The 22,373-nt window shown below is 44.6% G+C and overlaps 1 protein-coding gene across 3 annotated transcripts in view; it reads right to left on the minus strand.

Annotated features, from left to right (window-relative positions):
- The window catches only part of FGGY (FGGY carbohydrate kinase domain containing), a 159,012-nt gene that overhangs the window by 42,157 nt on the left and 94,482 nt on the right, over nt 1-22,373 (minus strand). For all 3 annotated transcript variants that reach the window (XM_040408068.1, XM_040408069.1, XM_040408070.1), the window contains 6 exons: nt 21,964-22,071; nt 17,959-18,020; nt 13,503-13,650; nt 10,618-10,692; nt 10,038-10,158; nt 1,684-1,778 (listed from right to left, as the gene is read on the minus strand). In XM_040408068.1, the coding sequence (XP_040264002.1) occupies nt 1,684-1,778; nt 10,038-10,158; nt 10,618-10,692; nt 13,503-13,650; nt 17,959-18,020; nt 21,964-22,071 (609 nt within the window). The remainder of the gene's footprint in view (nt 1-1,683; nt 1,779-10,037; nt 10,159-10,617; nt 10,693-13,502; nt 13,651-17,958; nt 18,021-21,963; nt 22,072-22,373) is intronic.

The following is a 22,373-nucleotide window of genomic DNA, read 5'->3' on the forward strand; positions in this document are numbered from 1 at the left end:
TACTTATCCTGTACTGATCCTGAGTTACATCCTGTATTATACTCCAGAGCTGCACTCACTATTCTGCTGGTGCAGTCACTGTGTACATACATTACTTATCCTGTACTGATCCTGAGTTACATCCTGTATTATACTCCAGAGCTGCACTCACTATTCTGCTGGTGCAGTCGCTGTGTACATAAATTACATTACTTATCCTGAGTTACAGCCTGTGTTATACTCCAGAGCTGCACTCACTATTCTGCTGGTGGAGTCACTGTGTACTGTACATACATTACTTATCCTGTACTGATCCTAAATTACATCCTGTATTATACCCCAGAGCTGCACTCACTATTCTGCTGGTGCAGTCACTGTGTACATACATTACTTATCCTGTACTGATCCTGAGCTACATCCTGTATTATACTCCAGAGCTGCACTCACTATTCTGCTGGTGCAGTCACTGTGTACATACATTACTTATCCTGTACTGATCCTGAGTTACATCCTGTATTATACCCCAGAGCTGCACTCACTATTCTTCTGGTGCAGTCACTGTGTACATACATTACTTATCCTGTACTGATCCTGAATTACATCCTGTATTATACTCCAGAGCTGCACTCACTACAGTCCATCCTGCATTCTAGGCTTACCCACCTCACCCACTCAAGTCTTGTGTCTGAAGAGATACCAGGAAGGAGACACTGGAACAGGAGCGCCGGGGGATGAGTATGAGCAGTGTATGAGCCCTTTCTTATAAGGGGTTAATAGAAATGTATAGATGGATATTTGTAATTAAAAGGTGTGAACCAATTTTCATGAATTATATAATCAGGTTGCATTTCCTCGGCACTAACCACCAATCCACTTTAATATACAAGCATTTCTTTTATGGAAAGTTCCTGCCGATGCTTTGCACACCGCAGATCTGCTCTCATTTATATCGACCAGCGGAAAAGAAAAAATCTGCATATTAACAAATCATAGACGATCTCAGTGATCACATTACAGGATATACCCCAAACCAGATATCTAACCTAACCCAACCCTCGCAACATCGAAAATACTGCGCCCAGAAAAGAGGACGACACACAACTCTCCCACCATGTTGGAACTGCCCAAAGATTACATTACATATCCTGCACCGATTCTCGGCTACAGTCTATTATACTCCAGAGCTGTGCTCTTTATTCTGCTGGTTCTTAAAGTTTTTTTTTTGAGATTTAATTTTTTTATGACGTAACCTCATCAATATCAGATCGGCGGAGTCCGATGGCGATACAGTTGAATTCGGGAGGGCACCTTAATGCTGAGAGTATCAGATTGTTATGTACCTGGCCGGCAGCCGTGAAAAGGGGTCGGGCAGCCCCCCTGAGCATCGGTCCGCCAGGAAATCTCCCTGTAGGGTCTACGGGCCAGTGTGCCCCTGTGGTCTCCCATTGCTGTGATTGTGGGTCTGGCAGCAAGTGTTAAAATTACCCAGCAGCGCCACCACAGGAGAAATGAAGCATCACATCCTTTGGAGCACCCACCACTCTACACTTTGGCTAATAGATCAACAGGGGACCCCTCCTGCATGAACTCAATTCAACTGAATCTATAAAACCAGAAAACCCCTTTAAAAAAGAACTCACTTGCTGAAACCTACCTCTATGGGAAGGAGCTGACACAGGGGATTACTGGGAACCAGTTACTTACCCCAATGGATGTAAAATCACCCGATGCGCAGGCTCCTAAGATGGCAGCTCCTACAAGAACCGACTCTACCTCTCTGGATAAAACAACTGGAAGACCTGTACAGGACGAACACGGATCTCAGTAAAACGGGGGTTTATTGTACAGTATGATACAGAATATAAGCAGATGGATTCAATGTATAAAAACACCCTAAGAAGCATCCAAATGGATAGGTACAGATAGAATGCATTATTTTTTTTATTTTTTTTTTAAATTTCTTTATTCAAAAAATATGAAACAGACCAATATCATACAAACATATATAAATATTTTCCTTTTTCTTTGTTCCCCACATATATAAAATAAGTGCGTATAATAATCCCCCCCCCCCAACCTATAAATTTACAAATATTTTTTCACACAAATATATCCCATGAAAATTCCTCCCGAGAGATTGCAAACAGTCGACCTGCTCCCAGTTCATTATCCATGCAATGTTTGTTGAAAGATAATATAACTTCATATCTGGAACTTCCAAACCCCCGTATTCAGAAGCTCTAGTGAACCAAGTTAACTTTTTCCTAACTCTCTTTCCTGACCACATCAACTCATTAAACAGCTTTTCCATTTATTTAAAAATCTTATTACCAAGAACAATGGGGAATTCCGCAGGGGATACAGTAATCGAGGTAATAAAACCATTTTGATCAGAGCTATTCGGTCTGCTTTACTTAAAGGAAGCTTATTCCGTATCTTAATTCTACCTTTGATCCTACCTAAAAGCGGGATCAGATTAAGTTCACTAAATCTAGATGAATCACTTGCAATCTGAATCCCCAAATATTTAAAACTATCCAGAGGGCCCCGCAATCTCAATTTCTTCTCCTTAACCCTCACACTCTCACTTAGCAGTAATAGAGTTGATTTACTCCAATTAATTGCTATACCTGAGTACTTTCCAAATTCTTCCAATATTGACATAACATACCCCAGTTCCTTATTGGTATCCCCCCAAAAAAGAAGATCATCTGCATATAATGAGACCTTGTCCTCTGTCCCCCGTACTCCAAACCCCCAAAGATGCTGGTCCTGCCTAATCTTAATAGCTAAAGGTTCTATAACGAGGGCAAAGAGTAGGGGGGGGAGGACACCCCTGTCTCATACCCCTCTTAATAATCAAAACCTGTGAAAGTTGTCCATTAACAAAAATCCTTGCTCTAGGGTCCTTATATATAATCCTCATCCACTCAATGCATTCTCAGTGATGTCACCGCTGATCTCTAGTGATGGATAAGCTCAGGGGCGTACCTAGAGCATTTGGCACCCGGGGCGAACCCTTTGTTTTCCCCCCCCCCCCCCCCCCCCCCCTCCCCCCAAGAAAGTTAAGAAAACATGCACAAACTTTTTTCAATGTTTTCAATAATATTTATTACAAATTTGTAAGCTCTATATCAACTTGAAAAAACTATAACTGTGAAAAATAAATTAACTTGGAAATAAATTACACCCCCTTTAATTACCCCCCCCCCTTAATTACACCCCCTCTCTTCTCCCCTTAATTACACCCCCTCCCTTAATTACACGTCACCTCCTCCCTTAATTACACCCCCTCCCTCCCCACCTTAATTACACCCCCTCCCTTAATTACACCCCCCCTTAATTACACACTCCCCCCCTTAATTACACCCCCTCCCTCCCCACCTTAATTACAAACCCCTCCCTTAATTACACACACACATCCCTTAATTACACAATTATTTACTCACATTTTGATGATGCCTCAGGCTCCGTCGGACCGCTGGTAATGGATCCTTCCGCTTCTTTAAAAGATCCGTGAAGGCGGCGTCAGCGTTGTGACGTCATGTTGCGCGCCGCCGCAATAATCCTTCCACAGAAGCCGGCGCCTGGCGGAGTCGCGTCGCGGTGCAGCAGTGGATGGAGGGGTGACTCCGTCATGGCACCCCCCCTTGTGAGTGGCACCCGGGGCGGGCCCCCCCCCCCCCCCCCCCCCCCCCTTGGTACGCCACTGGATAAGCTGCATTCTTAGTGATGTCACTGATCTCTAGTGATGGATAGGCGGCATTCTAAGTGATGTCACCGCTGATCTCTAATTAATGGATAGGCTGCATGCTCAGTGATGTCACCGCTGATCTCTAGTGAATGGATAGGCTGCATTCTCAGTGATGTCCCCGCTGATCTCTAGTGATGGATAGGCTGCATTCTCAGTGATGTCACCGCTGATCTCTAGTGAATGGATAGGCTGCATTCTCAGTGATGTCACTGCTGATCTCTAGTGAATGGATAGGCGGCATTCTCAGTGATGTCACCGCTGATCTCCAGTGAATGGATAGGCTGCATTCTCAGTGATGTCACCGCTGATCTCTAGTGAATGGATAGGCTGCATTCTCAGTGATGTCCCCGCTGATCTCTAGTGATGGATAGGCTGCATTCTCAGTGATGTCACTGCTGATCTCTAGTGAATGGATAGGCTGCATTCTCAGTGATGTCACCGCTGATCTCTAGTGAATGGATAGGCTGCATTCTCAGTGATGTCGCCGCTGATCTCTAGTGAATGGATAGGCTGCATTCTTAGTGATGTCACCGCTGACCTCTAGTGAATGGATAGGTTGCATTCTCAGTGATGTCACCGCTGATCTCTAGTGATGGATAGGCGGCATTCTCAGTGATGTAACCGCTAATCTCTAATGAATGGATAGGCTGCATTCTTAGTGATGTCACCGCTGATCTCTAGTGAATGGATAGGCTGCATTCTCAGTGATGTCACTGGTCTCTAGTGAATGGATAGGCTGCATTCTCAGTGATGTCACTGGTCTCTAGTGAATGGATAGGCGGCATTCTCAGTGATGTAACCGCTGATCTCTAATGAATGGATAGGCTGCATTCTTAGTGATGTCACCGCTGATCTCTAGTGATGGATAGGCGGCATTCTAAGTAATGTCACCGCTGATCTCTAATGAATGGATAGGCTGCATTCTCAGTGATGTCACTGGTCTCTAGTGAATGGATAGGCTGCATTCTCAGTGATGTCACTGGTCTCTAGTAAATGGATAGGCTGCATTCTCAGTGATGTCACTGATCTCTAGTGATGGATAGGCTGCATTCTTAGTGATGTCACCACTGATCTCTAGTGAATGGATAGGCGGCATTCTCAGTGATGTCACTGGTCTCTAGTGAATGGATAGGCTGCATTCTCAGTGATGTCACTGGTCTCTAGTGAATGGATAGGCTGCATTCTCAGTGATGTCACTGGTCTCTAGTGATGGATAGGCTGCATTCTCAGTGATGTCACTGGTCTCTAGTGATGGATAGGCTGCATTCTCAGTGATGTCACTGGTCTCTAGTGAATGGATAGGCTACACTCTCAGCATTGTATATTAGGTTCCTTTTTTACAGCTGTACCAGCCTCTGACTCATTTTGAGGCTATACTCACCACTATCATTGCTATCAGACATCATTCACCTCTGTCCTTGCACATCAACCAAATGAGCAATAAACCCAAGGAAATTGTAACACAGAAGCAACTTCTAATAAATCCCACAATTATTCTGTACTAAAGTTAATTAAACATTTGGTGAAAGAAGGTTTTAATGACCTTTAACCTGGAAGATTATGACATCATCCTCCAAAGAAACTAGCACTGGCGGATGATATGAAGACGTAGGTGGCGCCACATAAATCACTGCTGACCACAAACTCTACATCGTATCAGTCCCTGCTTATGACCAACACGTTCTGTCAGACGACTCTTCTTTGATGTCCGTGTCGGGAATAATGAGAAGTCCTGATACAGATCTGTGTATTGTGGTAGTCAGAGCGGAGAATACCGCCGGAGATAAACGTCCAGGGCTTCTGTACGCGAGGAACCTTGGCAGATTTAGGATTAGTTTCCATTTGGCTTGTGTAAGGATGATACATGTAGACTCCAGGTTCTATTCATTGTCTTACAGATGGCCTAACAATTCAGCGCTTTTCCACTTGTGGTTTGACATCTCTGCTTGCTGTTATGGAATAGAAATATACTTTTGGCCACGTTCACACCAGCACTGTGGCTTCCATTTCGAACAGGAAGATGGTTTTGTCATATAAAGGAATCAAATAGTCATGGACTCCAATGACTTATAATGGGCTCCATTGGTGTTTAGATAATTTTGATGGCAAGAACGGCGTTCCATGCACCAATACAGCTGTGAACTCAGAGCTCTTCCTCAGCAAGTCCTGCATTTGTCACAATGTATTGGTGTAGCTCTGACTACAGATGTTTGCTTTAACAAACCCATCAGGTGTGAGTGAAACAGGTGTTTAACAACTGGATGAAATCGGTGTACACTCCTCACTGCAACTCCAAGAAGGAAAAGTCATGAAATTATGGAAATCACAGGCTTGATAGACATGTTAATGATATGCAAATGATAAAAAATGTAACAAAATATTCAAAACATCTTGAATTACTCAGAATGGAGTATGAGTGCCACACACAGAAATCCACACACTTGCACGCCTTGGCAGCTATCTATGAGGTTATTAATGGCTGTGTGAAGAAAGCTCTGCCAGGCTGAACGCACTTGGGCACACAAATTATCAAGATCCGCTGCTGGCAGCTCCCTTTGTAATTGATGACCATTGACTTTCCATATGTGTTCAATAAGAGACAATCCCAGAGACACTACAGGTCATGGTAGCAGGTTTAGCACACGCAGCCTGTGTAACATGTGGCCTGGCGTTGTCCTGTTGAAAAACAGTTCCTAGGACACTGGAGCATTATCTGTACCACTGGTTCCACGATCAAATCAATGTAATTCCGAGCTGTTAGTACCTGAAATGAAGACTAGAGGGGTCCGACTACTGTACTTTATATCCCCTCACACCTTTATCCTGGAAGTAGGACTGGTGTGACATTCCCTTGTAAAAGCCTTTTCACGGCGCTGCCTACGTGGTCTCTAGACCCATCTTCAGCTCGCGGAACTCATCGCTGAAGAAGACAGAACTCCATTCCAGCCTCAATTTCTGTCTTGCTGTGCACTATGATAGCCTTTGAGAGCGGTGGCATGAGGCGAATGGAACACCTGAAGCTGGACGTCTGGCTTGTAGCCCAATGTCATGCAGACGCCTTCTGATGGTTTGTGTAGATGCTGTTTGCCGCCCTAGGCTTGGGATGTGACAATTCCACTTGCAGTACGGAATGGATCACTACACGCCATTCTTCTAATCAGATGATCCATCCAGGCAGAGGTTCTCCTCTCTGCTCCTCTTGCTGGTATTCCAGTTCCTCGTTGTTCTTCCAACCACCAGGACATACAATGTTGACCAGTGCCGACACCTCGGCCTCGGCACATGGGGGGGAATTTATCATAACAGGAATATTTGAAGATCGTTTTGCTTGAGTCTGCATTGGCTTACCTTATGCCACAATAATCAAATGTCACTGGTGTTTGATAAATTTGTCTTATCCTTAAACCTAACACTTGTGTCTAGAAAACGACTCTAATTTTCCTACTCCACTCTCCTACTGGAGTAAGATTGCGACTTTTTAGCAACTTTTTGAAGCCAGAATTCTGGAGTGAAGGCATGATAATTAAAAGCCATAAACCAAGGCCTCTCAGCTCAATGATTCTGTCTCTCTCAGTTTGAGACAAGTGGGGATAACTGGCAAGTTGCCAAACAGGAGGCATCGCACAATCATCTCACACAAATGATTTTTGAGGTTTTATGTGACTAAAAAACTTTGCTTTCAATCTGGTTTTCATGCCTCTCCCACATGCTACAGATTGGAGCTAGGTGCTGGAAAATGTCTTCATCTTCAGATGTTAGCGACACCTACTGCCTCTTCAATTTGCATAAGCCTACGATTTTTCTTTCTTGGGGCTGTCATTTCAATGTTCAGGAGTATATGTTTCTACTCACTGACAGCAAAAAGGGATCATACAATCAGTAAGTAATTGAAACGCCTATTATTTCAGAAAGTTGCGGAACTGTTGGTTATACAGTGGTTGAAAGGAGTGCTGGTGCTTGGTCGACATAGATTTTTGCTGGGTTTGTTGGGAGTGTTTCCAGGTTCTGTCCGTGTTTTGTGTCGTTATACCTGAGCAGATCCCATCACCTAATCATGAATCTCCCGCCATTCTCTAACCATTAGGGTGCATTGTTCTGTACTGTATGGACTGAGAAAAACATTTGTGCACCTTGATGTCCAAGAAAATCAATCCACAACAACAGCATTATGTAATTATATCAAAATCACCCCATTTATAGTCCTGGACAAAGATGCAATTAATAAAACTGACTTACAGCATCTGGTAGTAACAAAAAATTAAGAAAACAGCATAAAAAACTGCCACATGTGATTGCGTTCTTTGCCTGTCTCCTGTGCATGTATCCTGCAGACAGTTGGAAAATATTCCGTCGTGATATTCCAGAGAAGCTTCTTGTTGTAGCCGGAGACAGAATATACAATGTATCACCGGCCGGAAACTTTTCATGTTTCTATGGTAACCAGTAAACTGTGTAGTAACTGGTAACAGAACAGAAACATGCACTACTGATAAACCCTGACTTTTCTCCCAAAAAAAAACAAAAAACAAGGGATTCCCCGTCCTGGAGCAACACTTGAAATGTTTTATCCGGGTATCCTAGCAACAAACAAAATAGTTTCCACATCCCTGTGCAAATTCCACTGGACGGAGCAGATTCCAGCAGATGGTGAGCGGTGGGGAGGAGACCGCAGAACTGATAAGGTTTAGGGTAAAAAAAAGACAGAAATAATGGGGAAAATGTTATATTAAATCGCTGTTTCTTTAAGAGAGCGGCCATTTTTTTAACCTCATAAAACCCTTTACAGAACATTTACCTCTATAATCTAAAAAAAAAAACAGTAAGTGATAATTACCCTCTTCTGACAGCTTGTAACAAATTGTATTTGGCAGTTTCTCACTCCTATCTGTTTCTGAGAAAGCTGAGTAAGAACAGACACAAGTGCCAATACAGCTGCCTGCGGGGCTGTCACCCAGCTTTCCTAGGTTTTTACAGCAAGTATAACTACATACAGAGATGAAGCTGCACAGGATGGGGAGGATGCAGACACCACCGGGTGCCACACGGTCCCCTCTGCCAGATGGGTAAAACTCCAGTTTTAAAGATGGATCATGGTTAGAGATGAGTGAACTTCTGTTTTAAGTTCGGCGTCTAAAGTTCGGCTTCCGAATGGTCATTATTGATTCCGCTACCACGGACCACAACGGAATTCGAAATCCATATCGGGATCCTCCGCTAACCGGAAGCCGAACTTTAGACGCCGAACTTAAAACAGAAGTTCGCTCATCTCTGATCATGGTACATCAGGGTATTGGGACCAATTTTGCATTGAGCGCCTGGAACCTTAAAGGGGTGATCCCATGACTAATGTGAAAAATGAAAATCGGGCATCATATTGGACATGGCAGTCTCTTTCTAACAAAGCTTGGAACAGCCCTGTGCTCCATTCATTGCTCCATTCATTGCTTATTTCAAGTGGGCAGCTCAGGGTGTGTGTCCTTTCTGAGGAGACGTGTCCTTTCTGCTGCATCTGGTGGCAGCTGAAGAATGGAGCTGAGCATGTGCGTCCACCTCAGTGAGGTGGACAGAAAAATAATTTTAAAAAAAGCTGCAGGTGGCGCTATACAGATAGATTTCATTGCATAAGTCACTGGCTATACTAAATTTTTAACTACATGAAATTACAAAAGTATTCAGATCCAGGTGCTGAGTTGAAAAATGTAGACAAATTTTCTTGGGAATATTCCTACTTTGACATTTATGTGCAACCAACTCTATTTAACCATCTGGTTGTGCGTACATGTCTACAGTAGAGTCCTGTATAGTGATACAGCCCCTGCAAAAGCTACTGTAGGCAGATGTCTGGGAAAAGCTGCTGGAGCTGGAATAGAGGCCATGGTGGTCGTCACTTGTCACCTAAGCTTTCCAGAGTCTGACATAACTGGAAGAAGAAAACTCAATCATTGTTTTATTTGTTTACAACGTTTTATAGCAAATGTTCAGTAACTTTCTTTACTTCTGGTAATTTGTATTCACTTGGTCTTTTACTACAATCACATCCAGAGCTGCATTCAAATTTCAGCTGGTATGAAGCAGTGTTTTATGTGTCCGACCTAAAAGCTGAGCTTTGGTGCTCGCTGACTTTAGATAAAACTTGGCCATAAAACTCAATTCCATTGGAAATTAAATAACCCCTCAAAGTCAACTCGGCTCATGAACGTCTGCGCCTCTTAAGGTCCTGCACTCTACAAAGCAGGAGAATTTAAAATGCAGCTCTGGATGTGACTGGAGATTTTTGGACCTTTTTTTCAGCGCAGGGACTTACCAGTGATATCAGCGTGCATCTGCACAAACAGGGGGTTCTTACTGAGCCCCCCACATAAGAACAAACTGCTGATATTGTGGCCAGAAGATTTCATAGTTTCCAAAATGTGTCTGGTTCCCAACTAAAAGAAAAAAAAAAGAGAATGAAATGATTGAGTGAGAGGAGCATACAGCATGTACATCGCTATCATGTGCCAATTCTAACACTGGCATCTTCCTATCCTAGGTGGCACAGGATCCATTGGGCCCCCTCAGACACCAGGCCGGGTGCCACTCCTGCTACCTCAGTGACCACACGACTATATCAGCCTGGTAAACCCCAATTTCAAATCAGGTGCAGATGTTCCTGTTTTTCCATCTTACTGGATACAAATGGTAACAATACAGACACAACCCCCTCTGTGTCCACGCGGACCCCCTCGCTGCCATGATGCTATACATCCCGCAGTCAGGTGCTCCGTGCCCACCGCCCATTAGGAGGAACATTATACACTGTATCAGCTTTCATGAATACTCGAGATCGATATTCCATCAGATTACATGGAAGAAACACCCTTCACCTAAACCATCTATCATCTCACCGCAAGGCTCTGCACTGTGGCCAAGTACAGCAGAGCCAGATCATCCAGGCCCCGGGACAGAGTCAACCCGACAACCTGCAAAGACAGTGCAATATCGGGTAAATAGGAGTCTTTGAACGTCGACTACTAGAGTAAAGCTGACCTGCTGCTTAGTGTCTTCAGTGCTGGGTATCTATTAGGATAAAGTAATGACCGGTGAATTATCTATAATGGAATGAAAACTGCCTCCTGTCTCAGCTCTGTTCCTACTCTGTGCTTTACACTGCAGCTCTGCTTGTTCAGATTGGTTTGTGTGTCTTCAAGCAAACGCAGTGCATTGTGAGCCAATTTTCGTGACATAGCTAGAACCGACTGGGTCTCACAGCTAATTTTTGAACAGCCCCCCCCCCCTCCCCTTGGTCCACTTAATGCAGACCTCAGACTGGAACAAAAAAAATAAATTCTTAGTGCAGCGCAGGCGCCAGGAGAAGAAGTCCAGGGAGCGGTGAGAAATACCAGTGCTAGGTCTAGGAGCACCATACTCACTGCTCCCTGGGCCCTGAAAATACATCCATTTGTCCTCCTCCTGTGCACCGTCCTGAGTTTGGGCCCCCTGCTTCCATGCTAGCTACTACCCTGCTGCAAGTAAACTACCAGTGAGATCAACAAGAATAGGAAAAGGTAAGTGGAAGCTCCTGGGCCTCAAAGCAAAATCTGCAACAGGGGTCTTCACCTACTAGGTGCCGTTCGTAATACTGGGGGCTGCTACCTCTGCTCACCCTATAGCTACGCTCCTGAAGACTGCCCTACAGAGAGGGAAACGACAATGGCCCACATTTCCTAAAGTGATTGAGCCTAAATGTTGTTGTAAAATGCACCAAGATTTGTCAACTTTGATGCACAACTTATGAGGAAAGCGGCAAATCCTAGGATGCAACATTTTGTGCCAAAATTGCACAATTTTGGCACTGTGTTTTGTCAGGTGGTATAATGTTGGACAAACGTGTCTATCCCTGCACCAAATGTATCATCCAACCTGAGCCCCTGGGATAAATGTCAGGGCCTTTCGACTGTCTGGTCCAAGTTTATGCCATCTACAGAACTAGTAAATCTGCCCCAATGTTTTAGGTTTAAATTGACGTACAATATGAGATTGAATAACAACACTTTGCTTTACTCGGCTTGCACTGACAAACTTGCATAACCGTGTATTGATCCCCAGTAGGGATGAGCAAACTTCTGTTTTCAAGTTCGGCGTACAAGGTTCTGGTTTTCTAAGAAGTCCGTTATGGATTCCGCTACCACGAACCATAACTTATGGTACGTGGTAGCAGAATCCATAACGGAATTCTTAGATAACCCAAACCTTGTACGCCGAACTTGAAAACACAAGTTTGCTCATCCCTAAACCCCAGTCCTACCCAGAGCGGCATTCACAATTCTGCTTTTAGATAATTAAATTCATGTAATTGCAAGGGAAATTCTCAGTAGGAGGGCTCATGCACATGACCATGTTTTTTGTCTGCATCCAAACTGCATTTTTTGCAGGGGCCGCAAAAGATGCAGAAAGCACACCGTGTGCTGTCCTCATCCATGTGTCCATTCCGCAATACATTAGAACAGGGATGGCCAACCTGCGGCTCTCCAGCTGTTGTAAAACTACAATTCCCACCATGCCCTGCTGTAGGCTGATAGCTGTAGGCAGTCTTTGCATGCTGGGAGTTGTAGTTTTGCAACAGCTTGAGAGCCGCAGGTTGGCCATCCCTGCATTAGAACATGTCCCGTTCTTGTCGGTTTTGCGGACAAGGATAGGACAGTTCTATAGAGGCCAAGACATTCCATTCCGCAAAACATGGAACACACACCGCCAGTATCCGCGTTTTGTGGATCCTTTATTTGCAGACTGCAAAACAGCCAACAGTCGTGTGCATGGGCCCTGAAAAGAATACTCAGCTTTGCCGCCTGCAAGGTAAATGTGTTTAAATTGTAGCACAAAGTATTTTTTTTTACTTTTTTTGTAAATTGGATTTATGTATTTATTTTTACAGAAGTATTGTTTTGCTTTTATTCATTGTGTTATACATTGTATCTATTTTAATCATTTATTTAATATTTACCGTATATGTTACAGTTAATACACTTATTTTGACAAATTCCTTCTATTTATTGGAGGATATTTTACTTCGTGAAGGGGGTTCAGATGCAATAACCACATGATGGCAAATTCTCTGCAGAAACATTTAAAGAGTTAAAGGGGTTGAGCGGGATTTTAAGCTATTTCCCCAAGAGCAAGCATTGGTATGAAATAAGGAAATCACTTATACTCCTCTCCGAAGCTCCCCACTGGTCCTGCAGCGTTGGCTTCATGTGACTGGCTGCAGTGTCCACATGCTGTAGATATGTGCATGTATCAGTGCTGAGGCCAGTGACTGGCTGCAGCAGTCATGTGAATGATGCAAATGACGGCATTGCTCCAGGACCATCAGGGAGCACCATAGGGGCATGGCTGGAGTGGCCAGGCATTTCACAGGTGAGTACAGGTTATTTTGCCATCTGAAACTATTGCCTGCACTTAGGGAAATTTCTTAAGATCTCAGACAACCAGCAGCTGCCACTAGGGGGAGCTTAGAATCATATTCCATAGTACCATTGTAGTATTAAGTCCAATAAGCTCCCCCTGGTGGTGGCTGTAGGCAACCAAAACTTCACCATTTATCTCCTTGGCTGTGCGGGATATTTGGAGCAGTCTATTGGTGTTCCAATCATCATAGAGCTCAGATGTGACTGGACTCAATATTTTAGAAAAGTGCCAATCATGCAACCAGAACAACCCCTCCCCCTTCTCAGGTCTATGGGCATTATGTATAATAGACCCCTACTATTAGATAACAACTCTGATTATTTACCATCCCCTTCAGGGTGAGGTCAGCCAGGGGCGATCGGTTTCCATGAAAATCCGGCCAGACATGCAAATCACCAGTAAGAGAGTCTTGCGGCCCCAACGCCCGAATCTGGTCCAGATGATCATTTAGGAATGCATACAGGTGCTGGCCCCTAAGAGCGAAGCAAAAAAAACGAGACTTATTCTACTGAATGTAAATATTTACACAGAGGAGAAAAATGTGACCAATCAGAGGTAATTATCCGCTGGCGAACGCTCACGGCTGAAAGACCAGAAGTCATCGGAGATGATGGAAAACGTGGATAGAGGCGGCTCCGTATGTTCCGGTGAAATGAAGAGTTCCAAATACTTAGAAATCAGAAATACACTGGAGTGACTGCTATGGCTGAGGCTGACACTGTTATGGAGAAACCACTGCTGGCAATATTATAAGGTGCTATGCCAGCACTGTTACAAAACCACTGGGGGTTGACACTGTTACGGGGGAGCTAAGGCTGCACAGTTATGGGGAAGTTAGGGCTGGACAGTTATGGGGGTCCTGTCATGTAACCGCTGGGGATGTCACTGTGATGGGGTGGATTAGGCTAGACCGTTATGGTAAAACTAAGGCTGGCACTGTTATGGAGGAGTTCAGGCTTGTGCTATTATGGGGAGGTTAAAGCTGGCACTGCTATGGGGGTGCTTAGGCTGGCACTATTATTTAACTATTAGGGATGGCACTGTGATGGGGTAGCTGAGCAAGGACAGTTGTGGGGGAGCTAAGGCAGGCACTGTTGTGGAGGAACTGTGGCTTGCTCTGTCATGAAGCACAATAGTTGATATTGACATGGGGTATTGTACTGTGACTGCTATGGCAGTGCCGGGGCTCGCACTTTTCTACGGTTTCTAGGGCTGGCACTGTTCTGGGGAAACAAGCTGCACTGTCAAGGAAGGATAATGGTCGGTATTGTGTATGACACTGTAATAGGGACTTGGGAATAATGCAGAAGCATTAGGGCTGGCATGGCTATGGGGTTGCTGAGGATGGCACTGTTATGGGGAGACTATGACTAGTACTAACATAGGTGCAGGGGAGTAACTACCATAGCAGCAGATGAGACCATGCGACTGCTATGGGGCCCGGAGCAAGGGGGGGTCCAGTCTTAGTTGGGATCCTGTCCTCTTCTACTGGTCCAAGGCCCAAGGGTCATTGAAGAGGGTTTAGGAAGAACCCCTTCTGTTCTGTGCGGGGGGGGGCCTGGTTCGATCCTTGCTATGGGGCCCCTATTTCTCTATGTACACCACTGCATAGGCGTATAGTGACTGGCATTGTTATGGGACATTATAGTATGTTGTCCCGGGATTGTTATGGAAGCATTAGGACTGGCATTATTATGTGGTTGATAAGGCTGGCAGTGTTATGGGGAACTGTGACTGGTACTAGCATGGCTATACATAAAATAGCATTGTTATGGAGCACTATGATGGCATTGTTATAGCGCTTAGTGCCAGGATTGTTATAAAAGCACCAGGACTGGCATTGTTATGGTGAACTGTGACTGGTACCATCATGAATGTACTGTGACTGGCATTGTTATGTGGCACTATAATGGCCTTGCTATGGTGCCTTGTGCCAGATGTAAGGATCACACTGTTATGTGCTTGCTTTTGCTGGCACTGTCATGGGGGAACTGTAACTGGTACTAGCATGGATGCACAGTGCAAGCATTGCTATTTGCACTGGGGCTGGAACTGTTATGGGGGAACTGTGACCGCGGCTAACATAAATTCACAGTGACTGGCATTGTCATGGGGCACTGTTATAGTACATTATGCCTGCATTCTCATAGAAGCACTAGGGATGGCACTATCATGTGCTTCCTTAGACTGACACTGTTATGGGGGAATCCTACGGCTTGTTGGGAGTCCCAGGTTCATGGCGGTCAGAGAGGCCCAGGATTAATATGGCAGATTTTCTCAGGGATTCTCCAGACCAGAAACGCCACCCTCTATAATGACTGATGATTGGCCGTTGTCTCATTTACCATAAGACGGTAATATTCATTTAGCGCACATGTATACACAGCCGCACGTTAATGAACCCCCCGGGGGCGCCTGACTTCTGACCTCCCCCAGCGCTGTATATTTGCTCTTAGAATTTGCTCGTTTCGCTCCACATTTTTTCAATTAGAAGGTAACGTGCGCTGATCACCGAATATCACCCAGAGTGCGCCACACTTGGAAGACATTAAAATAATGAATTCACATCATCCCCAGTGTTTGCTTTTCTGGAACCAACTTGTAATTTAAAACTTTAAGCTTTTCTTTAATTTTTTTCTCTCTCTTTTTTTTTTTTTTTTTTTTTGTTTCTGTACAGTTTTTTTTTTTTCAGAGCCCCGTCTCAATTCAGATTTTCTTTTAGCTTTCTGGTTAGATGAATTAGATTTTTGTATTATTATCATTTAAAGTGATACTATTGTAATTTTTAAAGCGCCATTAGACCCCATACGTTGCAATCATGAAATGAATTACAGAATGACAGTAAGGACTGACACATAGGCCGTAGAAAATGTCATCTTTTTAGTAATTCTGTATTGTTACGTATTAATATATGTGCAGCTCTATAGCCGATTTTTTATTAACATTGACAGCCTTTGTTCCCCATAACAGTGTCAACCACAACTCATTGCCAGACCCCCATAATAATGCAGTAGTATGTAAGACCCAGTCCCAGTCCCAGCTTCAGTGCTTCCATAACAGCCCTCACACAATGGGCAATGTGCCCACTGGGAATCCATCACCGTATCAGCTCATTTCCCCATAACAGTGCCAGCTCTGGTGCTTCCATAATAGTCCCAATGCTACGCCCTATGACAACCCATCTGTGTGTCCATGAAAGTATCAACTAATTTCCCCATAAAAGTGCCATCTAAGTAACCCCATAACAGTGCCAACCCCAATGCTTACAAAATAGCCACAATACAATGCCCCATGAAAATGCCATCATAGTGCCCCATAACAATTCCACTGTGCAACCATGACAGTATCAGCCTGCATCCCCATAATAATGCCAGCCTAGGCAACACTATGCCAGCTCCTGTGCCCCCATAATAGTCAACTATGCCCATGAAAATACCATCATAGTGCCCCATAACAATGCCTCTGTGCATCCATGACAGTATCAGCCTGCATCCCCATAATAATGCCAGCCTAGGCAACACTATGCCAGCTCCTGTGCTTCCATAATAGTCAACTATGCCCATGAAAATGCCATCATAGTGCCCCATAGTGCATCCATGACAGTATCAGCCTGTTTCCCCAACCAAGACAACCCCGGAACAGTACTTCCATAAAAGCTCCAGCACAATGCCCCATAACAATGCTATCTTAGTGCCCCATAACAATGCCAACCATTTGTGCATCCATAGGAGCAACACTAGGAGATGTCGCGCTCATCCACAGGAAGCCAGGAGCCCGGACCTCGCCCTGAACCTTAGGCGCACAACGGATCCCAATAAAAAGAAAGACGGTCCAGCTTCACTGAAAAATACTTGAGGCTTTATTTAATCCCGTGCAGATAAAAACCAACATACAGCAATGCAGAAAATTGACCGGTTTCGGATCACTGTAGATGTGGATCCTTAGTCATGATGTACATTTGTGCATCCATAACCCATTCTCCCATAAAAGTGCCATCTACGAATGTCTATACCAGTGTCAACCTCAGTGCTTCTGGCACAGCCCCAGCACAATGCGCCATAACAATGTACCAATAATAGTTCCCCCATAACAATGCCAGCTCCAGTCTCTTCATGTTTGTACTAGAGATGATGTGAAAACACAACTATGACATATACAGTAGATGGATGTAAACATAAAAAAACTATATGCCCATCATGTGTGCATTAGCCCATAGAACAAAATGTCCCTTCAAGAACACAGGTCACCACAGGACACTGCGAAGCTGCGAGGGGCCCACATTCCACATAGCGACCAGCTGAATTTTGCATGCAGCTTTGGTAGTGACTGGAGTATAAAGCCTAGTTTATAAACACTGTATGCAGATTCAGGGGGGGGATCTTGGCAGCATTTTATCTGACCAGGATTTACCAGTACAAAGCTTGCACAGCCGGGCCGTAGACCGAGGCTTGTAATGAAGAAAGCAGACCCGGACTCCATAACCACAGCCCGAAACCAAGGAGAAATCCATTCTTGTTACAGTCAGAAACATAATCTTTCTTCTTCTCTTTGATCTTTTTCCCATTTTACCCCAGTCTAATTTTTTTTTTCTCTTTGTCTAAAAGCTTTCAATCAGTAGGAGACAAAAGTAATTCTTGTCAGGGATATCTTGGCAGATCTTTCCTATTGTGCGGCTGATGTATGAGCCGGGCTGCTTTCTATCATTACACTAATGACAAATTGAAAAGGTGCCAGTAGGCAGCAGGAAAGCCGCATGCAAAAAAAAAAAAAATGACGCTGACCTGGAGTTCGCTTTCTTTTGTAAGTCGCTGAATCCATCGTGGCCCTGGACGACATGATCAATCTTAAGGGGGGAGAGAGAAATGCAAATTCAATGAAGTGTAATGGATGTTGCCTCTAATTCTGCATCGCATAATGCAACGTAATCTATTTATCCATCGCGGACGCCATTTACTAAAACACCGCGGCCCGGTCGCTTCAATTAATTTACATAGATTGGAAGCTCGTCAGCATAACGCCGGCAGAGAGGAAACATTTATTTTAGGCCTCTTTCACACGACCGTATGGCTATTTCAGTGTTTTGCGGTCCGTTTTTAACGGATACGTTATTCAGTTTTTTGTCTCCGTTGTGTTTCCGTTTCTGTTCCGTTTTTCCGTTCCGTTTTTCCGTATGGCATATACAGTATACAGTAATTACATAGAAAAAATTGGGCTGGGCATAACATTTTCAATAGATGGTTCCGCAAAAAACTGAACGGATACGGAAGACATACGGATGCATTTCCGTATGCATTCCGTTTTTTTTTGCGGAACCATTGACTTTAATGGAGCCACGGAACATGATTTGCGGCCAAATATAAGACATGTTCTATCTTTGCACGGAACAGAGATACGGAAACACGGAAACGGAATGCATACAGAGTACATTCCGTTTTTTTTGCGGACCCATTGAAATGAATGGTTCTGTATACGGACCGTATACGGAAAGCAAAAAACGGCCCGCAAAACGGAAAAAATATGCCTCCTTATAATGTATGCCAGTAGAGAAAATATGTCCCCTTATATTGTGCCCAGTAGAACCAATGTTCCCATAGTGCCCCCCAGTTATAATAATGCCCCCCCTTCCCCCATAGTGGCCCAATTGCATGCTGCCAAAGTCCAATACCTACCTCCACACCGCGGTGCAGGATACAGGCCTCTTCTGGACTGGGTCCGGAGCTGTATGCAGCCCGTCTCAGGTGGCGTGATAATGATGATGTCATCATGCATTCTGCGCCAGATTCTGACTACAGGCACTAGACCTGAAACTTATCATGAACGGTGGGGCAGGGAGACATCACTTTCATGCCCTGACATCACATCTAAGGCTCTATTCACACGTCCGTGATGTGTTGCGGACCCGCAAATTGCGGGTCCGCAACACACCAGCCCGTCACCCCCATTGAAATGCCTATTCTTGTCCGCAAGCTGCGGACAAGAATAGGACATGCTCTATCTTTTTGCGGAGCTGCGTACCCAAAATCGGGGGCGCGCTCCGCAATTGCGGCTGCAGACAGCACACTGTGTGCTGTCCGCATCCATTCCGTCCCCATAGAGAATGAATGGGTCCGCACACTTTCCGCAAAATTGCGGAAAGGATGCGGACCCATTTTGCGGACGTGTGAATGGAGCCTTAGGGTCCATTCACACGTCCGTGGTGTATTCCGGATCCGCAATACACCCGGCCGGCACCCCCCATAGAACTGCCTATTCTTGTCCGCATTTGTGGACAAGAATAGGACATGTTCTTTTTTTTTCCGGAGCCGCGGCCCTGAAGTTCGGGGCCGAAGCCTGGAAGTTCGGGGGGGGGGGGGGGGGGGGGGGGGCGCACTCTGGTAATGCAGTTCTCTCTGCATCCATTCCTGCCCTATTGAGAATGAAAGGGTCCGCACCCGTTCCTAATATTGCGGAACGGATGCGGACCCATTTGCGGACGTGTGAATGGACCCTAACAGGTTTGTTGTTCTGAGGATGGTGAGGCTCTAACAACCAGAAATAAACCATCACCGGCTGTTAGGGCCGTCCCGCGCACCCCTCACCCTGCAGCGATTGATTGTGTCAGACTTGTAGGGGTGCATTTAAATAATTAATTAGTGATGAGCAGCTGGGGCAATATTTGAATTCCCGCTATTTTGCGAATATTTGGGCGAATATTCATCATAAATTTACGAATTCGCTATTATTTTCTTGATTGCGAAAATCGGCAACGTAATATTCACGTAAAGCGTGCGCAATACAGGCGTGGGTCACTTCTGCTACATTTTTCAAGCTGATAGAAGTTTCCTGAGACCGGAGAAAATGGTCGGCACGGCAGAATATTACAATAGCTTTATATGCAGATAGAGTCAAGTGCTCCAATATATTTGCGCTAATCGGCAATTAATGATGCGCATATTTTGGCGCAATACGTGCAACTTTACCTTTTAGCAGTTTTGACTACATATTACTGATTGGTGCGCTAAGTATTGTTGTGACATCACAGCGCTATGTATGTATCATGTATGTATGTACACTAATCCCTATCACACTACCTAACACCCTGCACTGGAACCTATCAGCTCCACTATATCAGGATATAACCTACACTGACTATCTGTATTATATATATGAGCTAACTAACTATCTAATATAATGTCACAGGAAAGCACAGAGCTCAGCAATGTCACTGCTCTCTCTCTCAGATCTGCAGAATACTGCATACAATGGCTGCTGGGGAGGGTCTTATATAGTAAGGGGTCGGCAGCTTTCCTATTGGTCGCTAGGGATGTTGCTAAGCTCAGACAAAGACATTGCAGCCTTCTCATTGGCCGACAAGCAAGAAGCAGGGAGGGATCATGGTTCAGATGAAAAAAAATCTAGAATATTCGCGAATACGAATATATAGCACTATATTCAAAATCTTTGCGAATTCTCCAAGTGGCGATATTCGCGATTAAAATTTGCGATTCTAATAGTCGCGCCCAACACTATAAATAAGTAGTTGTTTTGTTGTGACCTTTGATAGAATTATCATAATCTCAACAAAACTGATACTTTTTTTCTGAAAATGTTGCAGATTAGCCAAAGTTATGAAAATTGAAGCACAAACGACAACACAATGTGACGCTGTGGATATTTTTCCAGCGGGTCTTGCATTCGTAAAATTTCTGCAATGTAATCCGTTCAGGAATTGACTAATGGTGCAAATTTTTCGGCTAATTCTTGCTGCAGGTTTCGCCCTTTGCAATGCAGAGGGTGGAATCCAATGCGAATCTATAGCAGAATCTGCATGAAACTCAGGATTTCAACAACTTATATTTATGTATATTTTAATGTTATTCTCGCCCCCCTCGCATCTCAAGAAGATGTCAGCAGATGACCTCAGATTTGCTCTGTGTATCAGGATGAATCCGGATGACAGGCTGCTGTCTCTGCACTCGTTCCATGAATCACTTTATATCCATAATCGATATGTAAATGCTGCAGATCCAGCGGCTGGAGCGCTCCGCTCTCTGAGTCACACCAGAGGGTCTAACCTCATGACTAAACAGCCATATATTATGCAAGAAATCAATGTGCAGCAGTCTCTTCATGTCCCACGGCTGCGATCTGAAAAACGTCTTCAGGGGCAGCGATCACTGGATAAATGGCAAATCCTACGCTAGCCCGTGGGCAGGTATGGCATGACTATGGAAGAAGAGTCTGACTGGTGAGGATCTGACCACCGAGACCCCGATCTTCACAAATAGCATGCCCAGTTCTCCATTCATTTCCATGGGACTGCCAGACACTGTCGAGCCAACCACCATTTTATTATATAGGGAGACCCTCATTCTCATGATCCATTGGGGTCCCAGTGGTCAGACCCCCCATTGAACAGACCCATCCTGTGTACTGTGCATAGGGGATAGGTTTAAAACTTTACACATCCATTTTAAGTTCCTGCTTTTATGCCGCTATCATTTAGTCACCGAGTCGCCTAGTCTTCTGAAACATGCATCGCCCCTGCCCTCTGCTCCCCTTTCATCTCTCTGTGGCTCCGCCCATGAGGTTTTACATTAAAATCAATGCAGGTCTTAGGAGTGTATCCCCAATTAATGAGGAGGCACGAGGGAGTTTTATAGCAATAATGGAGATCTGCTTACTATGCTAAGCGAGTGATGCTAGTATACTGTGTACTGTCTGGTAGGGCTGTATTATGCTAAGGTCATGATGGCGGTACATGGCATTACATAATATCTTATCACAACAGATCCTTAATAACTCACTAGTTTCCCAGTTGCACTTTGTCCACCCTCGTTGAGCCAGAATCCTGGAACCATGGCTGAGTAGTAGGGGCCCCACACACCAGGGACAAATATAGGCTCCTCACTGATCTGGGTGGGAAGGAAACAGAAATGTTATAGAACTTTCCATTAGGCTGAATGATATTTCACTTTGATCATTCTGTGCGGACTGTGTCTGCCTGGCTCCTCGGGGGTGGGACTAATGATGTCAACAAGCCTTGGATGGGGAAGTTATTTCCTGTAAAACATTCCAGTCTTCTATGGTTTAGCATCTTTGTAACATATATACTCAGGCTCTACAATGCATGGTGGGGTCTATGGGCCATCAGATGCCAGGCTCTGTTACTCAGTGTCCTCCTAGGCCATACTATATTGACTGTATATAGATCATT

The sequence above is a fragment of the Bufo bufo genome, chromosome 9, assembly GCF_905171765.1.
Source record: "Bufo bufo chromosome 9, aBufBuf1.1, whole genome shotgun sequence".
In the NCBI taxonomy this organism is placed as follows: domain Eukaryota; kingdom Metazoa; phylum Chordata; class Amphibia; order Anura; family Bufonidae; genus Bufo; species Bufo bufo.